This window comes from Gobius niger, assembly GCF_951799975.1.
Source record: "Gobius niger genome assembly, chromosome: 7".
NCBI classification, from domain to species: domain Eukaryota; kingdom Metazoa; phylum Chordata; class Actinopteri; order Gobiiformes; family Gobiidae; genus Gobius; species Gobius niger.
This window is the reverse complement of record NC_136858.1, coordinates 16,695,005-16,709,487: the sequence shown is the minus strand read 5'-3', so window position 1 is coordinate 16,709,487 and position 14,483 is coordinate 16,695,005. Positions and strand designations below refer to the sequence as shown.

The window sequence follows — 14,483 nt, the reverse complement described above, 5'->3', positions numbered from 1 at the left end:
ATCTTGACAAAGCAATCCCAGTGTTTGAGCAGGAAACACCTCTCACAAGGCATTGACCAAGCAGATACCATTATAGCTCTTGCATATTTTGTAGAATGGTGCCTGTCGCTGGCCTACAATACTCCTGGACTTACAGAGTAGTTCAGAAAATCTGCTGAAGCTGAACTTGATCATTCGGGATCAATTGTGCAATTACAAACATTATCAGGCAGCAACACTGAACCAAAAGATGCAGCCAATCATTATTCACCTTTAACTGACTTTGTAAGCCTCTATCAAGCAGTGTATGGATCTTAACAAGGCATAAAAAAACACATTTTATAGATGAGTAGACCAGTGAAAGGAGTCACTTACCTAAAAAAACATGGTGACGCTTTGTATTAAGGTGTGCTCATAAAGTATTAAGAAGGTATTAAGAAGTATTAATAATAATATGCTTGTAAAGTATTAACACACTGCTTAATATACTTTTATCTGTTAACACATTAATAGGCCATTAATAATACACGTATTCACTGATTACTAATGCTTATTAATACTTAATGAGAACACCTTAATCTGAAGCGATACCAAAATATATAATGAAAATAAAGAAACGTCAATCTTGTAACATCTTCAGTTTAGTTTTTAGACATTAATGAAATGATGAGACAGGGTAATGTTTTCTAACTCATTGATTACTCATGTCAGTTTGCTAAAATGACTTTGCAAAAATGCATAGCAGTGATTCGTCCATTAAATTTGCGTAATGCTTCGTGTAACATCTGATCCGAGCCTCGCAGATGTTCTGTTTTCATTCCTCTTGCGCAATTTCCCAGCTGTCTGACGTCGTGTTATCATTCACGTACACAAACACTGGAATGTATTTAGTTGAAAAGGTTTAATAGTGATTTATAAACAGTAGAAAAATGCATAATATTGCACATCGTCGTAACTAAATTGCACTTTATCGCAGTACATATCCTTGCATGGGGGAATTGTGGTCATGTTGATTTTTTTTTTTTCTTTTCTTTTTTAGAATGGCGGAAACAATTGAATACAGTACATTCTCCTAACACTTCTAAACAATTATAACAAGAAACTACACAGTGTCTGCGCCTATTTTTTTTTTTCTTCTGCTTTTTTTGTTGATGTTTTTTTGGAAACCTGCTTTTTGAACAAGTTCAGTGTCATTGCTACATGTTGAACTTTGACCGCAGCTGGTGTCTGCTGTTGTAAAACCGCACACTGTAAGTCCCATTTGCACTGTGAATAGCCCTTCTGCACTCACAGGGTCAGTGCATTCAATTGAAGAAGAAAAATAATCATAATATATAGAGATATTACACTTTATAAGATGGCATTTTTGAAATGAGTCAGTTATACAAATACAGTTTTTCTTGCAAGAGTGATTTCGGAGCTACATGGAGGATACTTGTTCAAAAAATATAGGAGCTTTTGCTGTAACATGACAGGCAGGTTATACGTATCATAAGGAGTAGAAATGTCAAAATAGCCTTTTTTACTTTGCATTGTGAGGAAAAACAACAGCTCAGAAGTCGTCGTAGAAAATACTCTTTGTTCAAAAACAGTACTTTTTTTTTTTTTTTTCAATCAAAATTCAGTCAATAAACCGTTGTGTTTTTATAGACTTCATTTCATTACATTAAGTTGCAAAGCATTTCAAAAATATTCGCTTTTTTTTTGTTGTTGTTGAGAAAGGATGACTCGGGGAATATTCTGTTAGCTGGTGGGCACGACAAGCTTTAACCAAGAATGTTAAAAAGCAGACTGAGGGGTGTGTTAATGCGAGCCGCGGTGAGTCAGACAGACCAGATGATGGGAACAGATAAAAGGGCAGGAAGAGGAGGAAGGTGACAAAGAGCTCTGGCATATTGTCATGTACTGTATGTCTTTCATGCCTGTTCCTTTCAGTCTTCAATTGTTTGTGCTTTGCCGGAGTAGGAGCTGATGTCCATTCAAAGATTATAGCTTTGCTCATAAAAAAAAGGGGGGACCTCCGCATGGCGCCTCTTCTTGTTGCCAAGCAATATGTTCTAAAGGGGGGAAAGAAGACTGTCAGTATATTGCACAGGGAAAGCGGCAGTCATCTTAAACATGAGGGGAGGTGCACCGGAATGTATCGAAAAGCATATAAATCTGCAGTGCCTTTGACTGAAGTAAAATGTTTCAACATGAACAAAGTGACGGCAGCATTTCGCTATTGGATCGGATCACGCTGGATTCTCTTCTGTGCGTCACCACTCTCGTCTTCCTTGAATCACTTTCAATAGATTCTGACAGCTGACTGGGAACACCCCACCGGAGCTGCAGATCAAGTTATAACATTCAGAGACACCTGACGTCGTTATCTTGAGTTGGCAATTATGAAAGTCTCTGAAACATACTAAACTAAGACAAACCTTAACTTTAAACTGGCTTAAACTTGCTGCTAAATAAGGGTTGTGGATAATAACTTTGTGACTTCAAAAACATGAAGGTTGTACAGTAACACTGCACGACTGCGACAAACTTTCTTCCCAGTCGTGAGTCAGTGGCATTGACAGTATATTTACACGGTGCCCCCTACTGTTGTGGAGTGTACATTCCATGGCTTTAAAGACTCCAAAACACTCAACTTTACACTGTTTTACTTTGGAGCTTTTATAGAAATGTAATGCAATAGAAAGTATATTTATCTTTCAAAGGTAGTGGAGAAAAAGTAATTTGTTCTCAACAAAAATACTACTACCTAAGTCAAATATAGGTCCTTAAAATGTACTCAGGTACAGTTACATTGTTACTGATGTTGTGACTGACTTGTTATGCTTGAGCAGTATATAAATGCAATAGCTCACCTGATGAACTTGATGTTTGGCCGTTCTCTCCAGTCCCAAAAAAGAAAACATATTCCTTTAGTTCCACAACCTCCTGTCCAGTAGGTTTTAATCCTATCTTTTCATTTATCCCGTGAACAAAGTCCATTATGAGCCCAGTAAAATGTAGTTTTCACAGCTTTAAAGTCTTCAAAGAAACCAGAGTTTCCAGCGTGCATGTTTCTTGGACTCGGACTTGGACTTCCTTTTTGGGGTGGAGGTGAACACTTCATTGGAATAAGGCAGAGCAGGACACTGCTGGCTGTCCATGGGGCACAGTCTCTTCATCAGGGGCTGGAGCTTGTCCTCCTGCAGTTTGAAGTCCAGTTCGACACTGCAACAAGAATTAATTTGAATTAATTAAATTAATTTGTTTGTAATATCAGGAGGAAGAAACATGATCATAAATAAATCTACCACTGGTTTGGACTATCACAATCATTTGGATTCAGACAGAACATTTGCAAAACCGTTACTCATATGGGCATCAGTTAAAGAAATAAATAAACCCTCAAGACTACATACTGATTAAAAACATTCTTTAACATTTTGAGTGGTTAAAAACTGTCCGGAGAGGACAAAGTTGCAGCATTAAATTGGAACATATGGTGCAAAAAGTGGACCAAAAGAGTTGTTTTCATCAAGCTTCTCCAATGTTATTGTACTTAAAAAACAATCTGGGGAAAACTTTAGTGCTAGATTCCTAAATCTGATGGTATTGCAATTCTGCAACAGCAATGCATTATGGACCCAGGAGCTCACCGTTCTAGATCGGAAAATATGATATTGTAACTCAGTCCTTTTAGATTATAATGTCACCATATTGTGAATTAATGTATGGCACTGCAGAATTAAAAATAACAAATTCCACAACTAGCCTTAAGACCAGATTCATTGACTTGGCTTATACTTCTCCTTTACTCATTGCAGTCCTTATAGGACCAGGTTGGAGGCAGGCAGCTCAAATCAGCTGACAGACACAGTCAGACGCCCTGGCAGCACTTATCACCTTCTGCACATACACTTTTCAGAGACTCCCTCCCAGTAATAGAGTCCCTTTGCATCACCTTGGTATTTCTTATGCATGCAGTCAAAGGGCTTTTCCCAGCATAGATTATATTCATATTAAAAAGTGTCTGGATGTGGGCTGCTCCTGACATCCACGTTCAACCGCTGTAATCCAATGCCGGTCAGTGTCACAGTCAAACTCTTTTTTTAAATTTTTTTTTACGACTTATCCAGTCTGGCCGAGCTCGCTGAAATGGGCCTATAATCCCATCTAAATAAACCCACAGAGGCCAAGCCGACCCTGATTAACAACAGGCTTGCAAGCAGGGGATAAAGGCAATATTATACATCATCTCTTTTCACTTTGTTGCTATTGATTTGCAGTGCCCCACTAATGTATTTATTCCTTGAGTATGCAATTTGTTTTCAATGCGGCAGAGTGAAAATTGAGAGCATAAATCATCCGCTTTACATCTGCCAAAATGACACCCTGTGACTAAAGATATTTCCAGGTTTTTTACAAATATAGCACCGAATGACGTCTGCTTCAGCATAGTCAGAGACAACATTATAATGGTAGTATAGTGTCACCGGATGATTGGCCACATGTAATGGTAGAGAGAATAGAGAAAAATGCCTGTGCCTGATGTATTGGAAATAGACTCAAAAAATGCACCATGTAGTCATATTGCTATTCCAACCAACATTAACATTAGTGTCTTTGGGATCAACCGTCCAGCCCAGCAATCTACCATATTTAGCTCCTATACATTTACTATAACAACTGAATTTAAGTATCTAGGCATTAACTAAGAATTTTCTGGACATCATTTTTTTGACAATGTAAACAAAACAGACAAAACCTTCCAGTTTCTCTAATGGGAAGAATTATCATAGTAAGAATGAATATTGTACCAAAAAAAAAAAAAAGAAGCATACTTTTTTTCATTACTAAAGCTTTTTTGGGTGGGTTTACAAAACTGGACAGTTTATTTTTCCAATGAATTTGGAACAAAAAGACTCCAAAGATCAAGAAAGCTTTTTTTTTTTTTACAAAGACCAAAAGAACTTGGTGGAATGGAATTGCCTTGCTTCAGATTCTATTACTGGTCATGCTTTTTTCAGTAACTAAGGTATATAACATATTACTTACACAAAATACCGGAGTGTATTAGTCATTACAATTGAAGTAACTCAAGTTTCAAGTGCATTCAAAGGTATGAACGAAAACAGCCAAACTTCCCCCAAATAACAGACAGTGGTGTATAAGACGTGCACTTGCATGTGGCTAATGTCGTCAAAACAAAGCAGAGAGAATGGGGGAAAGCAAAGGAAAAGGAAATCATTGACTGCTGTTTTGCTCAGTGGCATTATTGCTATTTTCGGTTTACAAACATGCTACATTTTTATAGCTGTAATTACTATTACAGAATATATTACAGTTTTAAAGTAACTTGCTCAACACTGCTGGTCATGTAATATTTGATCTTTGTCTTTCTGGTGTAACGCAAAGGGAGCTTACTGGGTTGAGAATCAGAGTTGTCATAGTACCCAGTCACAAGCCTTGATTTATTCTTCTTTGAAGACTACTACTCCCAAAGTCAAAAGTCTAGTCTCTCATACTGGTAAAATTTGGCATCAAATTAGAAAACATTTTAAATGGCAATATACTTCAGTATTAACCCCAAACGTTCAAACCCAGTGCTTCGTGAAATTGCTTTATCTCAGTGGAAAGTCAAAGGAATACATTTGATGAGATGCGTCAGAAATGTCAAATTGCTAATGCAGATAAAAAATAAATAAAATGACACAAATAATATCATAAATAGACATAAATAATGAAACTGTAAAAATTCTGAAGAATAATATATGAAGGATGAAACAAACATATTATGATTAGCTTTCAGTTATAATGTCAATAGAAATCCGGTATACATAATAACATAATAATAAGAGGTGTTCCCCAAGGATCAAGCTTTGGACCGATACAATTTGTCACATAAAATGACATTAACAGCTCGTATGCATTTAGAATAAAAACAAGGAAGAATAGATTACTTGAAACTATAAATTAAAGAGAACATTAAGTGTTGCACTTATGTCTGCCATCTTTTTACGCCAGAAAGGTATGTTAAGTTATTTTGAATTGGTGCCAAGCTGTATAAATCATCCACTAAATACTTGGAAGTACCAGCTGTTGCCAATTCCTGGAAAGTCATCTCTCCCATACCTCTGGGCTGCCCATGATCCAATTTAAGGGCATTTTGAATCGTCCTCCCTTCCCTCCTATCTTTAGTATCTCATTGTTTTTTAAATGTTCCTCAAATTACTTAGAAAGTCTATTATTGAAAAGGGTAGTTCACAGTTCATCTTGAGAAATCACGTCTTAAGGATTACAGCTATTTGGGAGCACAGACGCTGCCAAAGTAAGCTGACATCTAACACATGAAGGTCAAACACCCCAGTTACTTCTGTCTGTCAAGCAGACATCCAGGTACAAAGGCACGGCTAATAGGCCAACAGTGACAGCCAGTGTAATTAGTGTGCTGAAAGATATGCTATACTCAAACTGACATAATGAATCTAAAGAACTGTCCTCAGCCTTAAGATAAGTGTCGGTTCTGAACAGAGCTCTATTAAAACCCCAAGGGATGGAGAACTGCAGAGTTTGGCAGGCCAAGACTTTCAATGAATCATTAGATATAGTGTAAAATATGCTGGCATGCCTGAGTATGGGGAAATATAGACATCATAATTTAGGCTGCAGTTTCTGAATACTTGACAGATCATGGTTTAAATATAGTCCCGACTTACCTAAAGTCTTTAAAAAGAAATCTTCCTCCTAAGTGAATGCACTATATGTCATGACATTGCATTTTCTTCTGAATCATAAAGACTTAAAGGGACACTACCCATGGTTTTAATCAACCGTGCACACTGTCTTCAGCTTTGGGCACAGAATGGCTCAGAACCGATCCAATGTTGAATTATCTCAGGCGTGATTTAATACTATCGCAGCCTCTCATTCATTTTCTCGTTTACATCACGCTGTCTTGTGTTCTTGCTTAAGCATTATAGGCTCTCACAGGTCAAACTAAAAACCATCGGCCTTGGGTGTTTCTCAAATTAAACAAGATATGCTGAGAATGACTCTGTGTTCAAGTGGAAATGAAGAAAAACACTGCACTACTCAAAGTACAACTTTATATCAAGGCTTACATTTTGCATATGTCTCCTTTAAGATTGCTTTTTCTTGCTTCCATCTTTGAATTTGATAAAAACATTGAGATGACCTGACAAACACATTGTATGCTAGGTTGTGAAACACTTTTCTCCAGCAGAAAATTATCCCTATTACTATCATGTACTTTTGCTTTAACAAACTTGTCTTCTGCATACTTAACTTTACTCTGAAAGGCACCAAGAGCCAAGCCAATGCAAAGCCACGCACCACTGCAATTATTAAGCAATTAATCACTTGGCGGATCAGTGCAATTACCAGATAGCATGGAGCAACTCCTGAGCAGGAAGCCGGCAGCAGTCTACTATAGGCGACTCTGGGGAGCAGGTGCTTGAGCAAACAGCAGCCCTTTATCTAAGATCATCGGCGCACACAAACAGAGGGACACGTCTGGAGATGAAAGGCTGAAAGGCAGATTAATCATGTGTTTAGTTATGTAGAGAGTGAGGAGGTGTTGCTCGGCCCGGCCTTTGCCTTTGCCTGTCTGCGGTCATGGTGAGCTGAGCGCTGCAAGATGATTGCTGCTCCTGGGTGGGATGAGGTTACTGCTGTGAGTGCTGACTTTCTTGTCATTAGATTGTGAAAACCTGCCTTCCCGATCCTTCCACGTTTCAGAGTAAAGATGTTTCTTCTCCTGGGGATTTTCCGACATATACAATTCTGTTGAAGTACTTCCGTTATTATTCTTACTCTGTATTATTGAAAGGAATGTGCCATACCATCTGTTTTAATAGTTTCTAAGGCTGGTCCTAACAATTCTGATGTCAGAAAATTCAGTCACATCCATTATGCGTAAATGCTTCTCAGTTTTCATTTAACAGATGGTTTATTACAGGATACACATCTCCTAACAATCCTAACTGAAACAGGCAAATCACAGAAACAAATGTATTCTATGAAAAAATGTACATAAACATCTAAACATGCCATCAGTACATCCCCGAAACCCTCTAACTGCCTGCGCTACCCGAAGCACGCTCCAAGGATAGGAAAGCAGAAAACACCACAGCCATTTGAGAAGCGCCTCTATCAAAATTGCCATGTAACAACTTCTGGCCGGGACTCTACGGTGTATCTGCACACGAACAAGACGGGTTGCTCTTTGGATGACAGGGACAAGCTCCTGCTGGATAAATAACCACAGTGGTTGAAAGGAACAGGCCACCGTTTTTCCATACTGAGATATGTCCTTACCTGAGCTTAGACGAGTTTATACGTACCTGTCCGGTCTTTGTGCGTGCCTGTGGAAGAGCGTGGTAGCTTCCAACTTCACCCCCGTTTGGAGATATAGGAATATGCTGTGAGAGGCCGTTTTGCGTGACTGAGGGCACGCACAAAGACCAGACAGGTACGTATCAACTCGTCTAAGTTCAGGCCAGAACACATATCAGTATGGAAAAACGGTGGCCTGTTCCTTTAAAAGACATAGGAAGGAGCCTATGTGAAAGTTCAGTTCTAAATAGACATGGAGGACTACGTTTTCAGCCGTCACAGACTCTCAGAAACCACACTTCCTGGAGCAAAGAAAATACTGCAATCAATGTGTATAGGGTAGGTGTTCTTATACAGCAATAGCCGTAATGCATTGTCTAGTTCTGTCATTTGCATTTTCCTTTCATAATTTACAGTCTATTCACAGTTGAAACCCACTCGTTGACAAGCGAAGTAGCTCCGGTGCACGCTTGTGGAACATAATCGGGAGTGCGGGAGATTAAATCACAGAGACAGTTACTCCACAGCGTTGACAGGTAACAGTTGAAGTTTCCTCTGTAAATCAGATGCACGAAAACCTCCTCTGACATTTCTTTAGACAGAAAACTCGTCTCCGGGTTCGCAATGGCTCCATTTCTTGCAAAAATTGCAGCAAAGATAACCCCAATCTCATTAGCGAGACAAACAGAAAAAGGGGATCTTGACAATCGCTCGGCAAAACAACCAAAGCAACGCAGCTTGGGACACAAGGGCTAATTACGTCCTAGCGACTTATCATATTGGACTTAAATGCTTTTCAAAGACATTGTTTGGGCCCCACAGTGGATAGAGCCGACCTATTGTGATTACTGTGCTTGAGATTTTGCTTGGAACTCTGCGCAGCATGATAAGGAGAGGCGGCGGCGACGCTTTGATCCGAACACACAAAAACTTTCGAAGATTCCCTCGCTACGCTCTGTGGTAGGCCCGTAGTCATTTGGCAAGATAGCTCTGGTAAATCTTGCTTAAAGTACAAACAGAAATACCAAATATCTGGCTCTTAAGTATGCCTTTTCATGTGCACGCGCTATCCTCTGGACTTGATTCTGATGCCATACAGAGAAATACTGTTCCGTAAGTCGAGAGATATGTCCTTCAAACTCAAAGATTGTCTTTCAATTTCCTCTTTATCCCTCAGGCTGCCCCCAGCTGTATAAGGATGTGTCAAACGCAGGGGACATTTGACTGAAACGCATAGACCACATAGACTGCTTCAAAAATCCTGTTATTATCACTTTAACTTCTCTACATGCATCACTCTCTAAACGGCTGTGCGCACATCCTCAGGCTACATAAAGCACAGTTCTATAGGATTACCCTGCTGATTAATCTTCTATGCATTCAGGCTATGTCTCCCCTACCCTGCCGTGTATACGTATGCCCTATTTGTTGGGGTGATGTATGGCACAAAGCTGAGCCGGACCAGGGGGTGGGTGGAGAGATGGAGCCAGGCTAAAACCCAGAGATTGACTACCTGGAGTCTGCAGCTGCTACGGTCCACAATTTATTGACCATACGGTGTAGGCTATAGGAGCTGCCAGACTGGAGCTTTAAATTAGGCCACGTCGCTTCGGAGCTAATAGTGCACAAATTGCATCGCGTGGTATAAATTAAAAATAGGATGCTGTGGAAAATGCTAATAAAAACAGGCAAACACATGTCCTTTAGTAACTACTCATGCAGGGTTCTACGAGTTTTAGTTTTGCCAAAAGCGATGATGCTGGCGGACTGAACCAATCGTGTGGCAGTATTGTCGTGAAAGGGCGTGGTTTACATTAGATGACAACAACAAGCATTTTATACAATACTAATACTAAGACATGGATGATGGAAAAATTGACATTAAGCTACGTTTTGAGACTTGCAATTGGCTAAATGAGCTGTGCTAGTTATTTAAATTGGAGCCTTTCCAGATCTAATCCGCTGTGCTACTGTCTATACTGCAATACTGTATCAATTTGGGTTTTCTTAAATAAAGTATATGTTGACTTGAATGCCATCTGTGCATTGGTGCTGGACATTTGCTCTTCTTTTCATATCATTACACATGCATGGATTGTCAAAGTGTCACGCTGAAAGTCCTGCAAGGTCATTACTGCCGCATAGACAAAAGGAGCCTGAATCTTTCATCATAGGGCTGGCTGTGGGGACTGTTCTCATGCACACTGTTTATTCGATTTAGACCTAACCAGGGATTTGGTCTGCAAATGAGCAATTTACCCAAAGTCCTCTGAGCACAACACTGGTCGCATTTCACCTCATTGTAATAGTGACTTTTTTCTTTTGGTTTATCAGTCCAATTAACTGAGAAGAAAGTCAAATATGCGGATTATCCCCAATAGTGTTTCACATTAATGGCCAGTACTCAACTGCTTTAAGATTGTATGTTTGTGTGTGTGTTATTTTGCTCAGTGTCATATCCTTAAACATGCACAGTAACGCCTGCAGCTTAAACCGTGCTGGCAATAAAGGCAGAGGACACATTTCCCCAACAATAAAGAACTCCTTACCTAAACAAGTGCAAAGCTATAAGGCTGGTCCCAAACCGATTGTGAGCATGGTTAGGGCAGAGAAGTTGATGTGTGTGTCTTAATCCACATCCTTGGGGCAGTAGCAGAGGTGGTGTTTACTGAAGAGTGCCAGGAGTCTTATAAGGACACAGTCAGGCCCGTACATGTATTTACACTTTTTAAAGACTGTACGACTGCATTGATGTATATTGTAGGAACCAGAATATTAATATGGAAGGAAACAACCCTTTTGAGTGAATGAGTGTGAATGAGTGTGAATGAGTGTGAATGAGTGTGAATGGGGTGGAGGGAGGGTTTTGGGTTGGTGCACTAATTGTAAGTGTATCTTGTGTTTTTATGTTGATTAAATAAAAAATACTGTAAGTAATAGGTTACCCCCAAAGAAATCATAGAAGTGCCTTGAGCTATCTGAGCCGGTTCCTACAAATGCGTACGTCTGTTAGCCAACGGCTTCACAGACCTGTTTGAATTGAGAGAGATATGATAATATCATATTATGTCCGTTTCATGGCATTTATATCATTTTTGTGGTTTCTTTATTATTGACATAACATAAGATGGTGTTTAGTGACCCCACTAGAAAGGTCTGTACATCCATAAATGATTACCAATAAGGCTTCAACCTCACCTAAATGTGGTCGATGGGTTAACAACAGCTGAAAACATCTGGGTCTTTCATACATTGCCATGTTTGATGGCTAATGCTAACGGCTACAGGAAAAGTAGATTGAACAGGCGAAAGACTGCAACTTTTCCCAAAGTAGCCGGCTTGTTAAGTGTTCGCCCGGCTTCTCCTTTGTATTTTGTGGTTACCCATAGGAATAGTACTTCTACTTGCAATGTATTTCATGAGAACAATAACAGGGAATAGTACTGTACCTCTACTCGTTCTACTTGGGATAGCTTCTCTTTTCTCTACTCGTGTTTCATGTTTAATGACTTTAAGAGCTTACATTTTTAGCATTATGAGTTATATCACCTTTTCTCGCAATATTATCATGGACAGTTTTTCAGTGAATTGAAATCGAGAGCACCCTTTTAGAAAATGTTAAGTGGCTCTAATTCTAACCCGACGTGAATGGCAGTAAAGTGAAAGCACTTGTTGATATTAAGTTGTGGTACTGAATACTAAAGTACAAAATTATTGTGAAGATATCTTGGTTGAGTACCATGGCAGAGTCAGATAGCACTGCGACTGGTTAAACAAGCCAAAAGTAACTGCTAAAAACAGTGAGACGAGCTGAAACAAACAGATTTTTACCAAACGGATCAAGCGATAGTTACAATTCTACACTTAATAAGGTTTTGTGGCATGCATCGCCATCTTTCTCAACAGACTGGGGACTCCTGTCATCACTGAGAATTTGTTAATTAAGCAGCGTGCATTTAAAATGACATGCAGAGTTGGCAGGATTTGGAGATAAGATTGGTGGAATATAACAAGGGAATCATTATTTTAAACCCACAAAATCGTGACAAAGTGCTTGGTTGCTATTCTATTATTTGCATACTGGGCTATACAAGCATAGTTTGAATTCTGTAAATATTGTGTTCTGAAATAGTTTGTTCTTGATTAATATGCCGAACCTTTAATGCTCAATTATTTTGCATAAAAACAATAGCATGAGTGAAGCACATTGTTCCTGGCATTTCCATTGTTGAGAGTGAGTGAGACTGTGAGACGCAGAAGTACACTTTCTGAATGCACTCACTTGAATTGTTCCTCAAAATATAAACAGATCAATTTGTCTGGCAAATGACAACGGGGACCAATACACTGAAAAGGCAGCTGGTATTTGGAGAGAGTTGGGAGAAGTACTCAGAAGAAGTACTCAATATTTTTTCCAGACTGCTAAAGCAAAGTTTATTCAGGTATTTATGTATATATGCTCACATGCCTTAGTTCGATTTTTTCAAAAGACAAAACACAATATGCAGGATGGGGATTGGACCACAGAGCGCTCTTTGAAAACTGGGAGAATTGCCCAACCTGACATCAAAAGAAAGTTCAGTTGTGAAAATTGCCTAGCTTTCTAAACGCCTTTTCTTTTCTTTTGCGCTGCAGAGGTGTTACTTTGATCCCACCATATTATTATCTCATTAGCACTGGCCTTGCATAATTATGATCATTTAGAAATCACGGGTTTATTATTGCTTTTGAGGGGGCAAACCTTTTTTTCCCCACACTGTTTTCAGTAGATTTGGTGTCAAGGGAAATAATCCAAGCGCTAAAGTCTGTAGGTTGCAAAAGTGCAGTTATTACTGTAGGATAGATGGATTTCTTTTGGGTCAGATATTGTTCCTTGCTCTTATGTCTGCAGAGTATTTTTTTACAGCTTTCTCAGTTTCAATTGTCGAATCCTTGTTTGGGTGAGTGGAAGAAGATGTTGGGTCTATATTATACACTACCCGACCAAACAAAAGGTTGCCACAAAAAAAAGGCAGCACGCACTGATATTTTGTTGGAACACGCATCCGCCTGTAAGGAGAGGTGTGCTTTACGATTGTCTATAGCCGTTTATTGGGCGCTACGAATACCTATCATGCGTCTGCACGTATAAACCCACTGTTCTTTTTAAATAAACTTTTGAGCTAAACTATTTAGAACACAGTCGAAAGCTTGATTGAAAGTTGGAAGTTTGGATGATTTTAGTCTCTTTTTTTCATTTTTAGTTAGTTAGTTAGTTAATTTTAGTTGACGAAAATATCAGAACATTTTCTTCATTGGTTCGCATTGCCGGCAGTAAGTCAGACCTGTTCCCGGTGCGTGTTGGTCTCCGCCAGGGCTGCCCTTTGTCACCGGTTCTGTTCATTACCTTTATGGACAGAATTTCTAGGCACAGCCAGGGAGTGGAAGGTGTCCGGTTTGGGAACCTCAGGATCTCATCGTTGCTGTTCTGTTGGCTTCAACAAATCAGGACCTTCAGCTGCTGTGGGGCGGAGTGTGAAGCGGCCGGGATGAGGATCAGCACCTCCAAATCCGAGGCCATTGTGCTGTGTACCGGAAAAAGGTGGCTTCCCCTCTCCAGGTCGGTGGGAAGTCCTTGCCTCAGGTGGAGGAGTTCAAGTACCTCGAGGTCTTGTTCACGAGTGAGGGAATGATGGAGCGTGAGATCGATAGACGGACCGGTGCGGTGTCGGGAGTGATGCGGTCGCTGTATTGGACTGTTGTGGTGAAGAGGGAGCTGAGTCGGGGGGCAAAGCTCTCAGTTTACCTGTCGAGCTATGTTCCTACCTTCACCGATGGTCATGAGATCTGTGTAATAACCGAAAGGACAAGATTCACGAATACAAGTGGCCCGAAATGAGTTTCCTTCGCAGGGTGGCTGGGCGCACCCTTCATGATGTGGTGAGGAGCTCAGTTATCCGGGAGGACGGAGTAGAGTCGCTGCTCCTTCACGTCAAAAGGAGCAGTTGAGGTGGCTCAGGTATCTGTTTTGTATGCCGCCTGGTCGCCTCTCTTGTGAGGTATTCCAGGAATGTCCTATTGGGTGGAGGCCTCGTGGAAGAGAATCGATAAGTCTGGCCGTCTATGCTTAGACCTTTGCTTCCACAACCCAGCCCCAGATAAAGCGGAAGAAAATGGATGGATGGACA

General features: G+C 40.0%; 1 protein-coding gene across 1 annotated transcript in view; it reads right to left on the bottom strand.

Annotated features, from left to right (window-relative positions):
- Positions 1-861: 861 nt before the first annotated feature.
- Positions 862-14,483, bottom strand: part of insyn2ab (inhibitory synaptic factor 2Ab) — a 42,671-nt gene continuing 29,049 nt past the window's right edge. Inside the window, exons 4-5 of the mRNA XM_079559561.1 lie at positions 2,838-3,189; positions 862-2,036 (exon numbers count right to left, since the gene is read on the bottom strand). Coding sequence (XP_079415687.1) covers positions 3,006-3,189 — 184 coding nt within the window. The 3' untranslated portion in view covers positions 862-2,036; positions 2,838-3,005. The remainder of the gene's footprint in view (positions 2,037-2,837; positions 3,190-14,483) is intronic.